At 41.7% G+C, this 20911-nt stretch overlaps 1 protein-coding gene across 1 annotated transcript; it reads left to right on the top strand.

The window, feature by feature from the left end:
* Nucleotides 1-3731: 3731 nt before the first annotated feature.
* On the top strand, nucleotides 3732-18176 carry LOC147267497 (serine/threonine-protein kinase 35-like). Its single transcript, XM_086198361.1, has 3 exons — nucleotides 3732-4407; nucleotides 5862-6603; nucleotides 15240-18176. The coding sequence occupies exons 1-2, from the start codon at nucleotides 3918-3920 to the stop codon at nucleotides 6578-6580; spliced, it is 1209 nt and encodes a 402-aa protein (XP_086054487.1). The 5' UTR covers nucleotides 3732-3917; the 3' UTR covers nucleotides 6581-6603; nucleotides 15240-18176.
* Nucleotides 18177-20911: the final 2735 nt, after the last annotated feature.

Genomic DNA, 20911 nt, shown 5'->3' with positions numbered 1-20911 from the left:
AATGTTTACAGTATAAATAAAAATTGGACACATTTACATACTGAAGGGCAAATTTTCAACTAAGAGGTCTCATTTTCTGATGAATAAACACATTTTTCAGATTTTCCAGATTTGTATAACCACTTCGGAATCATAGCATTCTGATATTACATGAATATATTATATTTAATATTAACATCACACAGACAACTAATATTTAAAGCACACAACTTACTTGTCCTTCTACCCAGTACCTTGTTGATCTGCATTTGTTTCAAACAGCTAAAGTGATATAAAACAGACCGCCCTGACCCTGTACGCCATTCAGGGACGCCAGTTTTACCCTGCAGAGTTCATGTAGTTCTGCTAACAAGCACAAAGGGGCATGTGGTATGTTGGATGAAATGAATAGCTAATTGGACAGTTTTATTTTGAATAAATAATTGCATTAATTTCTGTCCTTTTCCTAATTCTCCTCCATGTCCTGTGTAGTCACACTCTCATGTTTATCATGTGTAGCACTGTAGATTTTTTTTAAAGAAGGAAAAACAGAATGCATGTGTGGTTTTAAAATTATTTGAAATGAACAGTCGAATCAACACAACAGTCGTTTTTACTGGAGCAAACCTGCAGGAAAAATCCAGCTTTAAAAAGTGGAAGAACCTTTTGATGCTTTCAAGGAAATGACTTACATGGAACCAATAAACACGTAGCAGACATGCTGTCACCAGCAGACGGATGAACTCATCTCTGGCGGTGAGCACTTGCTTCACGATGGATGACGTCAGCAAAAATCTGTCACCTCACCACACTCAAACACAGGACACACTGACAGTCAGCTGACAAATTTTAGGGGCATCGCTTTATCTATTATTTTTACGATTATTATTAGGGCCTGAGAGCCAGAGGGTTCACCCCCTCTGGCTCTCAGGCCCTAATAATAATCGTGTCCCTATTGTGTCTGTTCCCTTTCTTTCTTTCTTTCTTTCTTTCTTTCTTTCTTTCTTTCTTTCTCTCTTTCTTTCTTATTATTCCGCCAGTTTAGACCTCAATTTGACCCCCAAAACGTGCTCAAAAACTCACCAAACTTGGCACGCACATCAGGTCTGGTGAAAAATTTGATAACATGTAAAATTTAACTCCCAAAGTGCCAAAAAAAAAGTGCTCCACAGCCCCACTTAGGTATCTAAAAAGGGGCCCATAGGAATGTCGCATAGACATCGAACCAAAACTCAATTATTTGTCTCATCAAGACCAATAAATCGTATGCTGACACCCCTGACCTAAATCCAACAGGAAGTGCACAATAAGCACATGAAAGTACACATCAGAATCTGTGAGTGAATGGGTGACTGTGAGCACCTTGAGTGGTCAGAAGACTCTAAAAACACCTTCCTGTTTTGTCATCTTTGGCATTGAACAGAAAATGAAACACATTTCTTACCTTCAATGTTTGTCCCCCTTCCTTGATACTAAAAATGGAACACCCAATCAGTCACTATTCTTATCATAAAAGATATTGAATTTGATAAACTATTAATTTCCACTGTGGGATACCATCTACATCCCAACACATATTGTTGAAATGTGGCAGCAGTTCAGGGCGGCACCGTGGTGCAGTGGTCAGCACTGTCGCCTCACAGCAAGAAGGTTCTGGGTTTGAGTCCCGGCTCCATCACGGGATCTTTCTGTGTGGAGTCTGCATGTTCTCCCTGTTCCTGCGTGGGTTCTCTCTGGTACTCCAGCTTCCTCCCACAGTCCAAAGACATCAAGAGGGGACCAGGTTAATGCAGACTCTAAATTGACCATAGGTATGAGTGTGAGTGTGAAGGGTTGTCTGTCTATATGTGTTGGCCCTGCGATGGACTGGTGACCTGTCCAGGGTGAACCCCGCCTCTCGCCCGTTGGTTGATAGGCTCCAGGCCCCCTGTGACCCTTAATGTGTCGGAATAAGCGGAAGACAATGGATGGATGGGTGACAGAAATTCAGACTGATGAAATCATACATTTGGACATGTGTGACTGATCTTTCTTTCTTAAAAACTCTGAAAGATCAAAACTAGAGATACCAGTGTCCTCACTGAGCTAAAATGCCTACAACAAGTTAGTATTAAAATAATTTGCTAAATCACGATGAGGAAATATTTCTATACAGGACAGAGAGAAAAAAATTTAATGTGTCAAATATTCAGTAAATGTCCATGAGTTTATTTACAATATACTTATCAAAAATATATTTTTGATATTTATAATCGGTATTGTCTGTCCAACTTGGCTCTCTGAGTTCGGAAATCTAAGGGAGGAAATCTACCACACATTTCATTTGAGTGTATTGTTTGTAATCGTATTTTAATCATTTAAAGTGAAATATTGCCAATTAATTTGTTTGTCGGTCAACTTGAGGTTTGGGTGTCTGAGGTTTTCTAGATATTTAACTGATTTCATATCTTGGAATTCTAGGACCACCCTGTTTTTGTGTCGTTTTTTATGTATTGTAAGTGTGTTGTTAATAAAGATTTCGGAAAAAAAGACTGCTTGGCTTCCTGGAGAAATGACGTCATCTGCCCCAGCCTCTGAAGGGAGCGTGCTGAAACACGTGTCCTCGCGGCAGAATAATAATGAGGACGCGCGCACGTGAAGATCCATGCGGGTCAGGAGCAGGGAGAAGAAGCCATTTAAGGAAATCCGACGGGGGAAGCAGTTGAAAACTCATTAAAATAAATCAGTAAATTTTGACATTTTAACGTTACCAAATGACTTAAGGTCACGTTATTGTTACACATTTAATGGTGCGTTGACATCTTTAAGAGTAAACTCGAGCGTAATGGTATGATACGAATGCTACAGAGAGCCTCGTCCGACGATGAAATTGAGCGTTTTTGCGTGTTCCTCACGATCTTGAAAGTTCGCCTACATTGTTTATTGAAGATAATTATTGCGATCTATGTTTGTACTTTGAGTACTAGCACATCCGTAGTCCTTTGCATTTTTCAAAATGTGTTGATAACCCCGTGTTCTTTTGTAATGGTACAGTCGAACTCTGTGACCTACCTTCTTTTGGTTGTGTCAAGTTACATCCGCTGCATGAAAAGGGCCGGAAAACTCAATAATTCCCAGTTCAGAAATAAAAGATGTAGGTGTGACACACGACAAGGAAAACGCGGGGTTAGCCTGATTCGTTTATCATTGTGTTGCCCATTTTAACAAGTACTGACAAGAAGATGAAAGGATAAAGTGATTAGAATTAACCTCCTTTTTAGTCCGCATACATAAAAAAAAAACAAAGCCACAAAAAACACTGCAGTAAAGCTGATTGCTGTCATGTAGTTCCATGCCTCAAATCACAAGCTATTTTATCAGATAATCAGTCAAACAAATATTTTGGTAACTGCTAAGGTGGGCATAAATATATGTTGCTAGCTCTCCCTACCTTACACTGCACAATATTGAAGGGTTTTAAACTTGCAGTCTATAGTTTGACCTGGGGCAATATTAAGAGACACGTGCTATTTTCCTCTGTTTCCAAACAAGTGTATAAATGATCAATAATCTATAGATCCCCCGAAAATGAATCAGGCTTACATTTCTGGCCAGGTCTCGCTCGAAAAAGAGATCACCTGATCTCAAGTGACTACCTGGTACCTGGTAAAATAAAGGTTAAATTTAAAAATATTCACCTGTTTAGGGGTACCGTAAAGACAAGAATGTCGGGCTTTTAATTTGAAGAGGAAAGGCCGGAAATCGTACGTCATAAAATGTGGGTTTCTTTACTCTTCTGTTACCTAAGTTTACCCTCCTCCCTCTTTATGCTACCCAGCCAGTTTCTTTTCGATTATACACATTCGAAATAAAGATTTCGAGGAATTTAATGGACTCTGTCGTTGGCGACAACATGCGGTCACAATTCCGTGTCATGTTGGGACCGTGAAAGATTCACGATGAACACGACCGGGGGTGACAACTGGCGGAGACGCACGAGGAGCGCGCGAGCCTCCTGCAGGCAAATCGTGGCGCGAGGCGATGAGTCCGTCGCCGTGCTGCGGTGTCTGAGTGTGGGAAACACGGAAGATCATGACATGGAGGATGACATCGGCCTCTTCAAGCAGGACAACCTGGAACGGAGAGTCACCGCTCCCCGTTACAGCCTGCTCCGGGAGGTCGGAAGGGGCACCTATGGCGTGGTGTATGAAGCGGTGGCACGGAGGTCCGGGGCTAAAGTTGCCGTGAAGAAACTGCGGTGCGACGCGCCGGAGAACGTAGAGCTAGCCCTACAGGAGTTCTGGGCGCTGGCCAGTTTGGAGAAACGGCACCAAAATGTAGTACAGCTGGAGGAGTGTGTGCTGCAAAGGGACGGTATGGCCCAGAAAATGAGCCATGGTAACAAACGGTCTAAACAGTACCTCCGTCTGGTGGAGACCTCCCTAAAAGGTAAGGCTTTCTATTGGCCCTTCACCAGTTAGCGTTAGCCGTTTGAGCTGAGTCACTTTAGCATACCTCAAGATGACGGGGACGCCAGTGCTGCTTTGTGGTTTAGATTGATGCCGAATTAAAGAAAACAACCTTTCATCCCTCGGAAACCATTAAGTTATTTTAATAAATTTACTCTTGACCTCCTTTTAAGCGGTGTAACGATAAACTAGTAGATTTCTAAATGATGTTTTGAGGTCGATGGATGGATGGATTGTTGTATAATTTTACAAAGTAGGGGGTGGTTCTTCCCTGGTAGACATTGATTTACTGTTTGTGGTCATGCAGACAGCGTTTTTAGGTAACCGCTCATTGTGCCTTGTCAACAGTTTCGTTAAATGTTATCTCATCTTGATCGTTTGATTTTAGTTGCTCTCAATCAAGAAAAGGTACTTGTGTACAGCAGTATTTTTGCTCATCAAACTCAGAGGCTTTGTTTTAATCTTGTTGTTGCCTTTACATTTACTCTGACCCATAAAAAAGTTCCGCAACCCGGAAACAACTAATGTGTGTTCAGCATGCAATGACAGTTTGAATTTAGAAGAATTCTCCGCAAATACTATTGTTGTCGCCATGACACAGACTCACTGGGGGATGGGTGGGTTAGTTAGGGTGCTCCCCAGGCTCAGATGCACTAAAATGGAGTCTGCTGTGTTGCCTGTATACACAGGTTCTGTTTTGTTTTTTTTAGTTTTTTTTAGCACATTCCACGGAAAACCATTGCACATTTACTGAAGTCACAACACCGAAGTCTTTCCAAATTTGCAGCTTTGTAGTTTTTTCTGAAAAGGATCAAGTTCATAATCAATGGTCTATATTCTAAAGGACATAGGGATCATTTCTGGTGAAAGAGTATTTCTCAGTGTTTAATATTTTTTGAAGATGTATATTTTAGCAATGACCTGAATGGATTCATTCTTATATAAATGGAGAATATAGAGACATTTTTATTTATTTATATTCTTACAGCCATTTATTGATTAATACTCATCTCTTCAAGGCAGGGTCTGATATACTGTTCCTCCTGGAAATCTATTGTGCATGCCAAAGCATGCTGTAAATTTTTTTAAACTGGTTCCACAAGACTCTTTGTAATGTAGATACCACACACACAACCTTATAAAGCAACGCCCTTATTGAGAAGGGTAACATGCATGCAGTGAGATTGGGCCTTCTAGTCAGAACGGGGAAATGGATTTCACAGTAATCTGTCACTCATATAAAATAGCTATGAAAGTAGATTAACTGTACCATATTTGTTGCTGTTGCCATGGCCCAATGTATTCATGTCATTAAATGTCTAAATATCAATAGAATTTAGTTTTAAGAAAATGTATCTTGACATTTTCCCAGTACTTGATAGTATTTTGATTAACTGCATTCCTGTTTGAATGATTGGTGTGGGTTTCTTGCAGGAGAAAGAGTACTCAGTCCTCCAGAGGAGCCATGTTACCTCTGGTTTGTCATGGAGTTCTGCGAAGGTGGTGATCTCAACCAGTTCATCCTGTCTCGACGGCCTGACCCAGGAACCAACAACAGCTTCATGCTCCAGCTAACCAGTGCTGTTGCTTTCTTGCACGAAAACAACATTGTCCACAGAGACCTCAAACCTGACAACATCCTCATCTCAGAGAAGTCAGGGGTTCCTGTCCTCAAGGTGGCTGACTTTGGCTTGAGCAAAGTTTGTGCAGGTTTGGGAAATGCCATTGAGGGCAAAGAGGGTGAGGACAAGAATAAAATCGTCAATGTTAATAAGTTTTGGCTGTCGTCGGCATGTGGCTCAGACTTTTACATGGCTCCCGAGGTGTGGGAGGGTCACTACACAGCTAAGGCAGACATATTTGCCCTAGGCATCATCATTTGGGCCATGTTGGAGAGAATTACATTCATTGATGCTGAGTCTAAGAGGGAGCTCCTTGGAACATATGTGAGACAAGGAGCGGAGATTGTGCCAGTGGGTGAGGCACTTCTAGAGAATCCAAAGATGGTACTGAACATCCCACAGAAACGAAGGTCATGCATGTCTGACGGCGTGAGGAAGCTGCTGCAGGACATGCTTGCAGTCAACCCTCAGGACCGCCCGGATGCTTTTGAGCTGCAAGCCAGAATGGACCAGGTTATGTGTGCTACATGACCCTCATCATGATTCATTTACAGGTAATTTTGCTTCTGTCTTTATTTGATAACTTGTCACTGTCTGACCCTTTTCCACATGCGCATGTTTGGTGCCTTAAGTGTATAGATCACATAATAATGTGCTATTTTAATTCCACAAAGGGGTTTGCGGTTGATCTGAGACAATATTCCCTTTTAATACAATCCATTACATTTATATGACTTGCAACAAGCAGCAGAAATGTGCATCTAACTCAGTTAAATTAAAACACCGTCCTTTGAGCCAAGACATGCAGATTTTTTATTCTGCTTGGAGCATGGCTTGTTGAGGCTGTGTAATAATATATGTGCAAAAACTACTGTTTTAACATATGACTGACGTACATTGCATTTTTATCTTTCGATAGTCCTTACCTCATAACAAACTTATACTTATAACACACTTTTATTCAAGCTTTGATATGGATGGCATGAATGTGGAAGTGAAAGGACTGGTTGTGTAAAAATAGTGGAGATGAAAAACTCACTGCTCATCTCTCTGAATCTACCCCCTATATAACCTTGTATAGCTGAAGTTCTACTAACAGTTGTGGAGCAGTGTAATGTTTTCTTTCTCTCACTTTTTAGATTTGGGGTTATTTGTGGGTGGCAATACTCATGTAGTGGTTTTAACAAAAGGTGTCTAAGTTTGGATTCTAAATTATACCCCTTTCACACTGAAACATGCATGTCAAAGTAGGTTTTTGTTACTGCATTTGCCCGGCATTAGGGCACATTCAAGCTTCCAGCAGACGCGGGTCTGAGCTCCCACTGTGAGGGCTGCGTGCCTGTGTTTTTCTCTCATACGTCATCGTGCTGACAAGGTCATTATTTCACATAAAAGTGCGCTGGAACACTGCGAGGTAAACAAACGACATCATGGACGTTGTCCAGTCAAACGTTAGCATGGTCGTTGTGTGCATTGCAATTTTGCCCCTTTGGAAAACTGGGCGAGTGAAATGAGTGAGCAGCTGTCAGTGCAGCCCAGCCCAATTTTTTTTTTTTTATTCATTCTTTTTTCCGAAGCTTCCACAATGACAGCCTGACTGGGCACAGTGACAAAATCAGGATGCAACAGGCAGGTAGATCTATGTCAACAAGTCATATTGCAGGAAACCTGAGACAATGCGGGTTGCCTTTTTCTCACTGCAGGCGAACCGGGCAGAACCGCTAAACACCCGGGTCACTTGGAGAGTTGGTGGACGCGGGTCGAAATGCTGAGTCGACCCTTTCAGAGTGCCCAAACACCAATGTTCATCTGCGTTTTTGATGCAGTGTGAAAGGGGCTCAATGAGAATTATTGCCTATTCTCAACCTTTGGAATCAAAAGTAGAATTCGTAATATCGCTGTATTTTTATTTTTCCTCTACCCGACCATCCTCATCAGTTGCAGTACTAAGGAGAGACAGCACCACTACCACCACTATTTCTAGCCAAAATATGAAGTCACCTTCTGTGGTTTTCTTTTGGGGCTGATGTTAATTTTGACAATTGCTTCAGTGACAATTCTTTAAATTGCCGAGCTTTCACATTCCTCTGGCTTTTGGTTGCTTAGGCTTGTATATAATGGCTGTCAGTGAGCTGCTGAAGAGGACATTTTGCAGTATGAGGTGTTGTGACATGTCCTGGAGTGAATAGTCAAAAGCAAAGGTTGACTTATTTAGTGACTGCCCTGTTCTGTATGTGCGCCCTGTTGTCTTGCACAGATAAGCATGCGTGGCTGTTTTTTTTATATGGAGAACTAGGACAGTTCTTATGCAACTAAATCCTTTGCTGCCTCAGATTCTGGGAGCACAGATCCATCAGTACACAGATGCTTTTGTTTCATAGAGGCACTTCATTCACTCCTCTCATTGTTTAGTACAGAGATGGTTCATGTGTAGTAACATGAACTGCTTGTTTCTTAAAAGCCTTACCAGGAAGATTCTAGTGTTGCTCTTTCCTGGATGAAAACACTCTCATAGTTTTAGCTTTTGTTTGTTCTTGTGTTAGTGCTTTGCCCTTGTAGGGGGATGGGAAGATATCCCTATTATGGGAGAATGGTGGGGGTAGGAGTCAGCCACTGACAGACAGCAAGAATCACAGGTGACTGCACTTCTCCTGCCCGACTGAGAGTGATACATAGCTCAAAAACTGTATTTTACCTTTCAAGTACACACAAAAAGGTGTCTTTGACTCAAAAGACATTTTTCCCTCCTACATCACTTCTTTGTTGCTCCAAAATACACAGAACCAGACACGTTTATTTAGCTTTCAGCTTATTGCGATTGATGGCTAATAACAGTATTCAAAGATGTCCATTTACAAACTCCAAAGGCCATTAGTATAATTCACACTTTTATCTTCTTCCCATGTAAACAGACATTTTTGCAGTACAGTTGTTAGCCATCAGTCACCACGAGCGTCAAACTTAATAAACTGTGCCTGCTCTCACAGCGGTTTGAAGTTATAAAGAAGTAACACCTCAGGGAAAAGATCATGTGCTCGTAGAAAAAAGGGGGGGGGACATGATCGTTGACGAGGAGGAGTTTGTCTGGTCTCCATCTACAATTTGACATGAAATCATGTGAGAAGTGATAAGGAAATGACAAAACGGAGGCATTTTTTTTCCCTTCAAAAAAATAGATGTCCGAAAGACACCAGCGATTAGGGGGTGCACGTCACCAACTGATGGCACTTCAACACCCATCTCGATACATGTCCACTGATCGGAAACATTTTTTTACATTACATGCATCCATTCCTTTAAATATAATTTGGTCCTGTCCTGTTAGAATATAATTCAGTACAGAGCATGGGACTATTGTATGTGCTGCTTGTCTGAAACTTTCTGTTCGCACCAAGTAGCGATCCTACAGTTGTGGGTGCAAACTTGTCAATGCTGCCATTACTGTCTGCATCTGTAGTGCTAGGTGGCAGTAGGCTGGCTGCAAATCTGACTCTGTCAGATAACCTTTTTTCATCACATACCAGATCAAGTTAACCAGCGACAAATGGTGCGCCTTTCATTTGGCAGACTTAAAGTCAAATACTGTTAAACAAAATCCTCCTTAAGCTGAGACAGCATCAAGTTGTTGTTTTTTTTGTTTGTAATCTAGGTGTTTAGCATGCTAAATATCTGAAATATGTCAGCAATGTAACTGCAAACCTCTAGGGTGGTGTCTTTGAACGGGTCACACACAGCACTCATGTTTACGAGCACTGATTTGCCTCGGATCTGGGTCTTTTTTCCAATGGCCTCCAAAACCCATTAGTGACAGGAAAAATGTGTTAAAGTTGTGTTGTGAAGTAGGCATTGCTGTCTTGTGCCGATTTATGATGATTTAATTGTCAAATGAAATGAGTAGGTGCAGCATTTTAAACAGGTGTAGTTAATGGGCCATGACTTTGTCATTCCTGTCATTGAGAAGTGACTGAGTCTTTACTCTTTCTTTGTAAATTGCGCACGATGAGACTGATGAAAGTTGGGCTTGCAGCAGAGGTATTCACAGTGCTAACAGTTACAGTTGTGTAAAAGAGACAGCTGGATCAGTTGAACAGCTCTCACTTGACACTGGTGATGTCATTACACTGCACACCTCTGACTACAGAACACTTTTGTGCTAATAAAATTGCTGTTTTATGCCTATCACACCAGATCTGCTGACATTGCACATTTTGTGGACCAAACTGTTGGTTGGTTAATTAATACCAATATCAGTTCTCTAGGTTGTTTCTGCAGTAACATTCAGAAGTGTATGGTAACATGTTTAGAGTTATAGCAAATTAAAGTTGCTAATGCTTTTTAGCTAATATCACTTACTTGTCAGCCAAGTAGAGTAACCCTGGTAAACGTTACAGAATTGGACCCTAGCCTAATTCACGCAGTCAAATTAATCTCTTTGGCTAGCGCATAATGTGAAGGTAAATGGCATTGATTAGAAATGACTTGTAGCTTCTCTTACACTTAACTTTCACGTTTCCTCTTGTTCTGGAGTAGCCATGATGTGGAACCCTGAGTAGTCCAGAGCCTATTAACAGGTGACCCTGTTGACAGCTTTATATGACAAAGAATGAGTTTTGACCAAGAATGTGTCCTCCAAATTCCATTGCTACATAAAAGTGACAAGTCAGCACTGTTCAGTAAAACCTGTTGTCTGTACTCACTGCAGTATTAAGCTCTAAATCCCTGCCTGAATCCCTTTACACTTCCTTATGTAACAGCGTACATGAGGGAAATCTATGACAGCATAGCTGGGCACAAGCTGCCTCTGTGAGTGATGAGCCAAGTGCCTTGGCTTCCCAAACACATGGGCCTCTTCACATGGTGCTGCAGGTCAGGGTGAACAAAGGAGTGTCTGTGTAGCATGATACACCAGAGGCTCCTGTTCGCCACTACTCGACAATAGCTGATGATTAACCACGACACAGCGCTTTTCAAAGTGACATGTTGTCAGACATATCAATGAAACTATTTGGATCTGAAGCGCTTGTGACTCTTGAGTCAACTGGCCAGTCTGTGTGCTTCTGAGACCAGGCATCGCCACCACCACCTCGCTAGCCTAGCTCAGCAGCCTTTGGGTGAGAGGTTCACCCTAGATCACAGGTGTCAAACTGATCCAGTAAAGGGCCGTGTGGCTGCAGGTTTTCATTCCAACCAAGCAAAAGCAACACCTGAATCTACTTAAATCAATCAAGCTGTGTCCACACAGCTCATTTGTTGGATCAGGTGTTGCTTTTGCTTGGTTGGAATGAAAACCTGCAGCCACACGGCCCTTTACTGGATCAGTTTGACACCCCTGCCCTAGATGGATCCACCAGTATGTGGCAGGGCCAACCCATCACATACAAACAAATGTTCACACTCACAGCCACACCTAAAGTCAATTTAGAGTCGCTGATTAACTTAACTTGCATGTCTTTGGACTGTGGGAGGGAGCCGGACTACCTGGAGAGAACCCACGCAGGCACAGGGAGAACATGGAGACTCCACACAAAAAAGCCCCTGGCTTGAACCCGGAACCTTCTTGCTGTGAGGCAACAGTGCTAACCACCGCACCACCGTGCCGCCCTCCATGGAAATATCAGCAGATATAACATGTACAGCTTGGCTCCTGAAAATGGTTTAGGTCTCTGTAGATCAGGGGTGGGGAACCATGTGCCATGGAGGGCCGTGTGTATGCAGGTTTTCCTTCTAACCAAACACTTCAACAGGTTATTCCACTGATTAACACTCTTCTGTGGCTGAAGGTGTGCTGCTGTAAAAGAGGGACATCATTTGCTGCTGCAGTGTGGCATTGCTGCACTTACTCAGCACATTGCTGTGTTAGTAGTCTGATGCTGTGTGGTATGGCTTGGTGATTCATATCAAGCTGCTAGAATGTGACTGAGCTCTTTTCAAGTGTTTGTATGCCTCACATAGAGGGTTTTCAATCTGGATCAAGAAGCTAGCAGGTGTGTGAAATCCTCCATCAAGACATTGTTTTCTCCTGGAAATATTTCATTACAGAGGTGCTGACAGTTCCATCAGTGAAGCAGCACATTCATTTTTAAGCATGAACTAAACCCCACAAAGTGTTGGAACTGTATATTGTATATAGGCAGCGGCGGTTAGTGCCATGCACAGTTGTTAAGCCATAACCCTAACCCTAACCCTAATACGTCTACTGTCATTCAAGGACCAGCGAAGAATCCATTTTTTTGGCAGTCTGTCTTCCTAAAGATTGGTGGATGGCGGAATGGCCCCTCATAGCTGACTGCAATCAGACTTTAGCCTGGTTCATCTTGTTTACTACGTACAGAACAAGTTAGCCATTGGTCAATGTTATAGTCCATCCATGTGTTTTTAGATGGTTAACTCTTTAAAGTGAGACAGCATGAAGTTTATTCTCCTTGTCTGTCCAGAAATGCATTGTTTTCGCCTCAGCACCTGCCATGGAGATGCCTCTGTGACTGCGTGCTGTTCAACCTTCAGGTTAAATACCACAACAAATTTCAGGGCAATTTGGAGCCAATTAAAGCATATACCCAGCAAGACTTAACTGATCCTCAATCAGATTTTCTTGATATGTTAGACTGATTTCGAGGGGATGGACTCTGTATGACTTGGGTCTGATTGATCTTTTTATTGGACTAATGCTATTAGGCAATGTTTTTCGAACACCCTGTCAGTGAGTGTGAACTCCCTCTAAATGGCTCCTCAGCAAGCAGCAGCTCCTCTAATCTGGTTTTTACAAGAGGCAGATGGTGAGCTCTCACCAGAGCCCTGGATTCAGCCTTCAGTGCTCTCACCAGTGCAGACATAAGTGTGTTCATAACTCCACCTCTCATATTAAAGGCAAGCAGACAGCTCTGATTGACCCACTAACGTTTGGTCAGAGGATTGTGGAGGGCTAGAAGCCTCTGTCTCTGAAACTGACAGGGTCTCTGCATTTTGGCCTGATGATGTCACTAAAAAACTCCCGCCTCTCACAAAGACTATTTAAGATGTTTTCACTGCCTCTAAATCTGGTATTTAAGTATCTAGTAACAGGATTCTTGGCCAAACATCAACATTAAAACAGCAATTGAGTTAACATAATGGTTCGCATGTAATAGAATATTAAGTTTCGAAGCGAAGTAAAATCTGGTCAACTGGACGTAAGTTTATCTTGAAGACGTTTCACCTCTCATCCGAGAGGCTTCCACACTCTTCACTAGAACTGAAGAAGCCTCTCGGATGAGAGGTGAAACGTCTTCAAGATAAACTTACGTCCAGTTGACCAGATTTTACTTCGCTTCGATCTACGATGACCTGGATGAATGAGAACCTACACAGACAATATTAAGTTTCCTTAGTTTTTAAATTTTTTGGAAGTCTTTGTTCTCAGCAGCATTTATCCCTCCAACTAATTATAATTTCCCCCAAATTGACAACGATATGACTGGTAATTTCTAGGGCTGTAATCTCCCAGTCGACTGGTCGATTTATTAGTCGATACGTTCTGCCTCGACCAAAATTCTGATTGGTCGATTTTTTTTGCCACGTTAATTTCATCAGGAGGAAAGTACCGAAAGCACCCCTGTTTCACAGATAACAATCTATCTTTAAACACCCCCTTGTTTTTGCTATTTTGGACTAGCCCGACCCGCAGAGACAGACAGACTGAAGAATACTAGGCCAGTGTCTGGTGGTTTGATGAATGTATATTTAATTTTGACGTTTTCATTTAAAGTCAGTCCTCGTCCACCATGTCAAAGACATGTGCTGCGTGGCAGCATTTCATGAAAATAGATAATGGAAAAAAAGTCGAATGCAAAGTTTGCAAACAACAGTTTTCATGTCACAGCTCCGGTTCAAACACGACGACGTATCACCTAGAAACGGTGAGCTAACTTGTCCACCTTAGGTTGCCCCGTCAGTTTTGAGTATATAATAAATCGGAATTGACAGTTCAGTGTTTTAGTCTAATAATTGTTTTGTTTTGATTGTAAAAATTCTTACTGTGGACTTGCCTTTTGTGTTTAAGAGTAAAGTTTTAAGTTAAAAGTCTATTTGTGTCTCAGCCGCGATGCTGAGCTCCTCTGTTCAGTCTCGCTCTGTGCGCAGGACAAATGATGGTGTCGGTCAATTATTATAACATGACAGAAACAATTGTCTAAATATTCCTCAACAGGTTTTGTGCTGATAGTTGACACAGTATATTTTTCATATATAAAATTAGTTGATTTTTAGTCAAAGTTTGAGGGCTTCGGTCGACCAAGAATTTCTTTGGTTGATTGCAGCCCTAGTCATTTCATTCACACCATACTTTGCGCTCTCGTCAAAGTGCACCGGTTTCACATTTTATGTGTGATACCTCCCTCTCTTTTTTTTTTTTTAGCTTGGTGTTTAGGTGAATTATCACCACCCATTTATCAACTGTAGTTGAATTATGAGAATAATCCAGAGCCTAATAAAATCTGCTGGTGATGTACTGTCTCTGATAGACATCATGCATCCCTATTATTAAGTTAATTTGATGTTTGTTCTAATTTTAGTTTTCTTGTGTATCTGGAACTTTAGGCCTGATATTGTTATCCCAGGAACATGAAGCTGCCATCTGGTCAGTAGAAAGAAACCCTGGCCAAGCTGTTTACAGATAACAAACTCTTTATGTTTACACACACACACAAAACCAGTGAAATCAGGTGGAATATATGATCAAGGTTTACAGTCACATTCATAATAGAGCCACTGCACTGTAAATACTAAAACCAGCATGTTCTGCATCCTTGTAGTGAGCCATAACCACTCAAGTACCATCTCACAATTTCAAATGCTGTAGCCAACACAATTCTAAAATCTGCTTGATATCGTCAGTGCTTTTTCAGAGGAGGGATGGTACAGCTGAAAGAAGATGACATCAAATAGTATTAAACCAATTTAGAACAGTATCCTCAACTCCAGTTCTGACAGTTTTAGTGTGTAAAGGTATGCAGCACTGCTCAGGACTGTGCTGTCCGGTGCACAGAGCATGCAAGCCTTCAAGTGACCCTAGATTGTCCTCTTTTACACACACATCAATGCACAGTTTTATAAATAATCTGTGTTCTGCTGCTGTAGTGGGTCAAACATGAACGTCTTGTGCTGCTTGCCGTTACTTGTAATGGACTGCCAATGTTCTTTTGTTTGTCCCCAGACACGCATCACTACCTGGAGCTGCTACACCAGAGAGGCTCCCTGTTGTGTTCTGACGACTGTGAAGATAAAGGAGAAGGGGAGCAGCAAATCCTCCTGCAGTTTGGATGCTAACATTGAGCTTTTGTATTCTTTGAACTTGTTTACAGTGCATATCCTGGTAGAGAATGCTTGACTTGCTCTGGTTATAGTAATAAAGCAAGGAAGTTTTAGTCTGCTGCTCTTAGTTGGAAGCTCGGGGATACTGATGTGGCCACAAAAATCGGCTCCAAGTTTGTAGCTCTGGTTTCTTTTGTGTATTCCCACTTACAGGTAAATACTCTCGCATTGTGTCCTGCACTTTGATAACAGTTCATGAAACACTGACATCGGTTACACACTCCCAATTGAAGCCTCTTGCTTCTTGTGGTAGTTTCTATTATTTTTCAAATCTCAGTGGAGTCTGAGCCAGTGTTTGTGACCATTTGGATTGTACGCCACATGCTTACCTGTCTTGTGTTGATGTAGTTCCTGTCAGTAGTGTTGTATCAACAGTGCTCCAGTGTAGGCACCAGTGCCACATGTTGCCACGGCGAGATTCAACAGCTTTTTGTAGTGAAAGATGAGTGTCTCCGCCTTGTTCCCTTGGAGTTCAATTTCTTCAGAAACCTGAGTCACAGTTGGTTATCAGCAGTGGGGAAGTCCTGCTCCTTGATGCAGTCACTTCTTCAATAACAAACTTGTGATGAAAACATCTTCAGTGTGTCAGCCTGCTGGCAGTGCTGCAGCAGCACAGAGAGATGAACGCAGTCCCCAACATTGTACACATGCCACCTCTCTTAAAACTAACATCAAAAATGTGCATCCTCAGGGACGCATTTATAACAGACAACTGGAGGTGCAGTTGTGTTGCGTTTCGGTTGGACTTTATTCCAGAGGAACAGAAAAGCTGAGTGTGAAGCTCAGAGATAACTTGAGATTTACAAGCAAAAATAGATTTTACATCAAATTATTGTCTCAACAAGTTTGATTACATGTCAGATTTGTGACTAAAAGACAAAAAAATGTCACCAGAAACATTTTGTCAGCTTCGCTCATTTAAATCTCCTGTGTAAGTCCCACCCACAAGACTCTACAGCAAGGACAACATCTGGATTCCCAATTGTATATTTTTCATAACAAATATATTTGTGATTGCAATGTTGATAGTTGTGATCTCAGATCATCTGCAAGACTCTTTGATCGCACATTGTGGAAAGAAGAGTAACATAATAGTGAACTAGAATTAACCACCTCTCCTGGCAAACGTAAATGTGAAAACATCTGCTATTTATACACATTTTCCATCAAAACCCTTCAAAAGAGTATTAGAAAATGAAACTTTTCATGCTTCTCTTTGCTTCTGACTGAAACAACATGGTGGAAGCAGGTTTACTGGTGTCCTAAGTCTACTTTCCATCTCCACTGTAGTCTAACTCTTCACACCTTCGGTGCCTTTAATTTGATTATGTGGAAAGATTTGGCTCCAGATCAGCTGAAAAGTTCCTCTTTGATTTTGCACTCAATAAAAGAACTCCTGGTAACTGGTCTTAAGTTTTGTCAGCGTCAGTAATGTAATCACAGATGAGGAAATGTAATTTCCTCTCCACTCACATTTAGTCGAGTAAAATGACAAGTTTAAAGGGAAGTTACTATTTTTGTGTTTGCTCCTCTATTTGGAGGCTCTTCAGGCTTTACACCAACGAAAGTCCTTTGAATGTGTCCTCTGTGTAAAGCCGGTCTAGAAATTAGTTTCTTGGTGAGAAACAAGTACTTTCAATGCATGATTTGCTTCAATAGGTTTGCAGGCCTTTGCGAGCTGTAATTGTGTCTTATCAAGAGTAGATTGTGGAAAATAAGGTGTCAAGAAGCCCATTGGAACATTAGGTTGGAAGCTAAATGTTGTAACTCAGTTGATTTGTTCCCCCTGTAACCAAAGATGCAGGACTGCAGAATCTGAATGCAAGATTTATCTCCCGTTTGTCTCCATAATTCTTTCTCTTGAATTGTACTACCTCATCCTTCTGTTTTTTTTTCCTTTTATTTTAACTGAGCCATTGTTTTGTTCTTCTAACAAATACATTCCTCTTTGAGAGGCAATAACAAGAAATTTCAAAGGACGGACATTTTATTTAACGTCACCACAGTATTTTGTTGGGTGTGTGCAGTTTTTGCATTATTGTGTTGAAATAGTATTGGATTGTGAGGGGTTTGGAAGAAGCAACACTACTCCTGACGTTTGCCAGTTGTGACTATTGTTGCTGTCCTGTACTGATGTTTACACACCTTGGTCTCAACACAGGTCACAGTGTACTTCTGTTGATGAAGGACCTTTGTTCTGCGCCTTTTCCACTAATGTATGAATATTTTATTGTGCAGGGTAGAAATGATAATCTTGGATCTGGAGTTGAGCTAAAAGGGCCAGCCGAACTTGTGATTAACAGCTCGCAGTGTTGTTGTTGTTTTTTGTTTTTTTTGTTTTTTTTTTTAAATCAGTTATTTTTGATTTATGAGTTATTGGTATTTTACTTCAGTGTACAAGAATGAAGCCTATAATTATCTTAAGAGATTGAGGCAAAGCATTCCCCCGTGGTGTTTATCTTCCTCTGGATGGTTTCCTTTGGGACGCCGACACCCACCTGTTGAGGGATGTTCGTGTGCGCAGGACCACCATGATCAATCCACTTGTTTTGATTATACATGCAACACTCTTCTATGCAATGTAGCCTCCCTCATCCTGACAGACACTGTTCTAGACAACTCAACCTCCTTGGGTGCCCACGGATAGTTTGACCCTTTATCCAAGTGGCGTTTCAGTCTGTAGTTGTACATGGTTGTACAGCTGGTTGCTTGGTTGAAAACACTTTTATTGCTTATGTTGTACATATCAAAGCTCTGTTTCAATAAAGGTGGGAAATAGCTCTGAGCGGTGTGTTTTCTGTGTCTGAGTCTTAACCTTGGCAAACATGCAACATGGCAGGTAAACCAACTCTTCACAATAAGAGCGCATTAATAACTCCTAGTATGTATTTGACTATCAGTTAGCAGTTAACTATCTTGTCAGGATTTGACAGTACGGATAGAACTGCAGGCGTTGGGGTGGGTTTAGGTGACATGCTAGGGGATGCATGTTCTAAGAACATTAATGAATAGATAATTATGCTTAAGTAACGCGTATTTAGCCCTTCTATATGTAACTACAGTAACTGTTAGTAATGTATGTTGAAGCTGTGACAGTCAGGTAGAAATGTTCTCATGTCCCGTCGTCCTCGTCGTGGGAATCAAGAGCCAACAGGACCGCTCAGCTAACTCAGCTGCTTGTCCTGGTTCTGATGAGCCCCGATCCGTCCTGGCTACCATTTCAATCTGCATTTGGAGCACCGGAACGTTCCTCATGGAGAATCCTTCCATCTGACCGTGTGCAAATCCTGCAGGTCTTGCTGAAGCTTCCAAAGCTCCCCCTGATTGTTCCCACAAAGGTCTTGAAATAAAGGGGGACCCTCGTGAGGAAAACTGTTCAGTTATAGTTTTCTTGGACCAACCTGGTGAGATGTGGGGCTGAATAATTCAGTCAGTATAGTAACCCCTGGAAAGATGTGTACAGTTCAGCCTGAGATGTATTTCACATTCACTGAGGCACATTCCTTGAAAACTCCATTCCTTTTCCAAAACTGTAAGCACCAGATCCAGTGTCCTAGCTCTCACAAGTCCTGAGACTACAAAACCAAACAATTGCCTCACAACAGTTTCATCTGTGCATCAGAAAAACAGCTTTTTCAGATCCTAATCCACACGAGTACCAATAATATAAAAATTCTTTCTATTAAGAAACTTTCAGTTTTTTCTGCAGGGAATAAACCAGCTGTTATAGGTCCAGATAAAGCAACATTGTAATATTGTCTCTTGAAGAATCTAAAAAAAAAATTGTTTTTAATTAAAAAAAAGTTTAAAAACTATTTCTGAAGACACTGGGTGACAAATATCAAGATCAGAAAAGAGAAGAAAGAGAAATCTGGAAATATCTAAATGAATGGATAATAAGGATCGCTCTCCGGACTCAACTTTGTTGGACTCCAGTGCTTATTTGGACTCTGTATCTTCCACTAATAGAGTCTAGTTGTGTCTTGAATGTGGTAACTTTGACAGAAAAAGGTGTCTAGGCTCAGGCAGGAAGAGCCTCAGTCTCAAAACTGGCCCCTGAGTGAAGAATGGTTCAAAGGTCTCAAGCGTCAAAGTGTGATAAGATGGATAACAACAAAAAAAAAGAAAAAAAATCAACTTTTAGCAAGACTTGTTATTTTTATAGTATAGGACTGTTTTTTAAGTGGCCGATGTGATCAGTGGTGTAACTGACCCCTTCCAATGTTCTTAGACTTCCTTTGTCACACTGAACCACAGGAGACAGAAGAGCAGACAAATATGAGACAAACCAACTCAGGAAAACAAATAAGTACAAACTGATCAGGTAAAATCCAAGGTCAAGACACAAGAACAGGTGAGGAGGTGATGGAGGATCCCTTGCCAATACTTTTGTTGATACGTATGTATGGTTTGATGACTGCTTCCTGAAAAGATCCACTTAAAAAAAACTGCAGCACCAGGAAGAGGGACGCGACCGACTTGTGTGTGTGTGTGTGTATGTGTGTGTGCGTATGTGTGTGTGTGCAGCGATGGGTGTCAGGTGCAGCTGTTTTGTAAAGGTGCTCATGTTATTCCAGCGCTCTTCTCTTGAGGTGAGTAACACTTAAGTCATCTATTCCTGTATGACAGACAAGAGCAGAAGAAGAAGCAGCTTCCAGACCAGACCTTACAGGTCACACTCAAAGAAAAGAGCCAGAACCTGATGTAAATCTACACCGCCATTATCTACGTACCAAACCACTCAGGGGTTCATTCGGACCAAAACACACTTTCACTCACGAAACACATCTAACGTAGACACAATCACAAGTTATCATCTTCTCCAACTCCTACATGAACCTTGACCTCTTATATCCCTGAAGTTGATACTTCAAAACATTTCCAATTGATCAATCTGACACTATATACTATTATTAATATTATAATTAAATCACTTAAGTGGATTGAGAAACTGTAAATCTAAAGTTTCAGTTTTTTCTCTTAGTGGTGTGATTCTGCCAGACATCCAAACCACAGCGTCACAGTCTTTGACAATCATTATTTTGATGATTGCAAATTTTTTTCTGATCTTTTTCTGATGGCTCTTGAGTTTTCAATGTTTTTCTCATAAGTGTTACATATATCATAACTCTCAAGCCCCCATCTCTACTGCCTGCATACGGCCACTAGACCCCCCTCTGCCCTCCACACAACCCCCTCCTCACAGTCCCCCTTCCTCTTCAGGTGAGGGTCTCACCCATCCCCCCGCCTCCTCTGGCTCCCAGGCTGACAGCCCTCTTACAAATGAGGACCCTTCCCCCCCTCCAGTCACCCCCACAGTGTCCTTCACAGCTGACCAGGTGAGAAGACCACTGAGCAGACTCCACGCAGGCAAGGCTGCAGGTCCTGATGGTGTCAGCCCCAGAGTCCTCAAAGCCTGTGCCCTCCAGCTCAGTGGAGTCCTTCATCATGTCTTCACTATGAGCCTCAGTCTTCAAAAGTTCCCTGTGCTGTGGAAGACGTCCTGCCTAGTCC

Source organism: Aulostomus chinensis, chromosome 3, assembly GCF_037954235.1.
Source record: "Aulostomus chinensis isolate RoL2024-O1b breed Wild chromosome 3, RoL_Achi_v1.0, whole genome shotgun sequence".
NCBI classification, from domain to species: Eukaryota; Metazoa; Chordata; class Actinopteri; order Syngnathiformes; family Aulostomidae; genus Aulostomus; species Aulostomus chinensis.
Note: the sequence above shows the minus strand (reverse complement) of the source record. Positions and strands in the feature narration are given on the sequence as shown.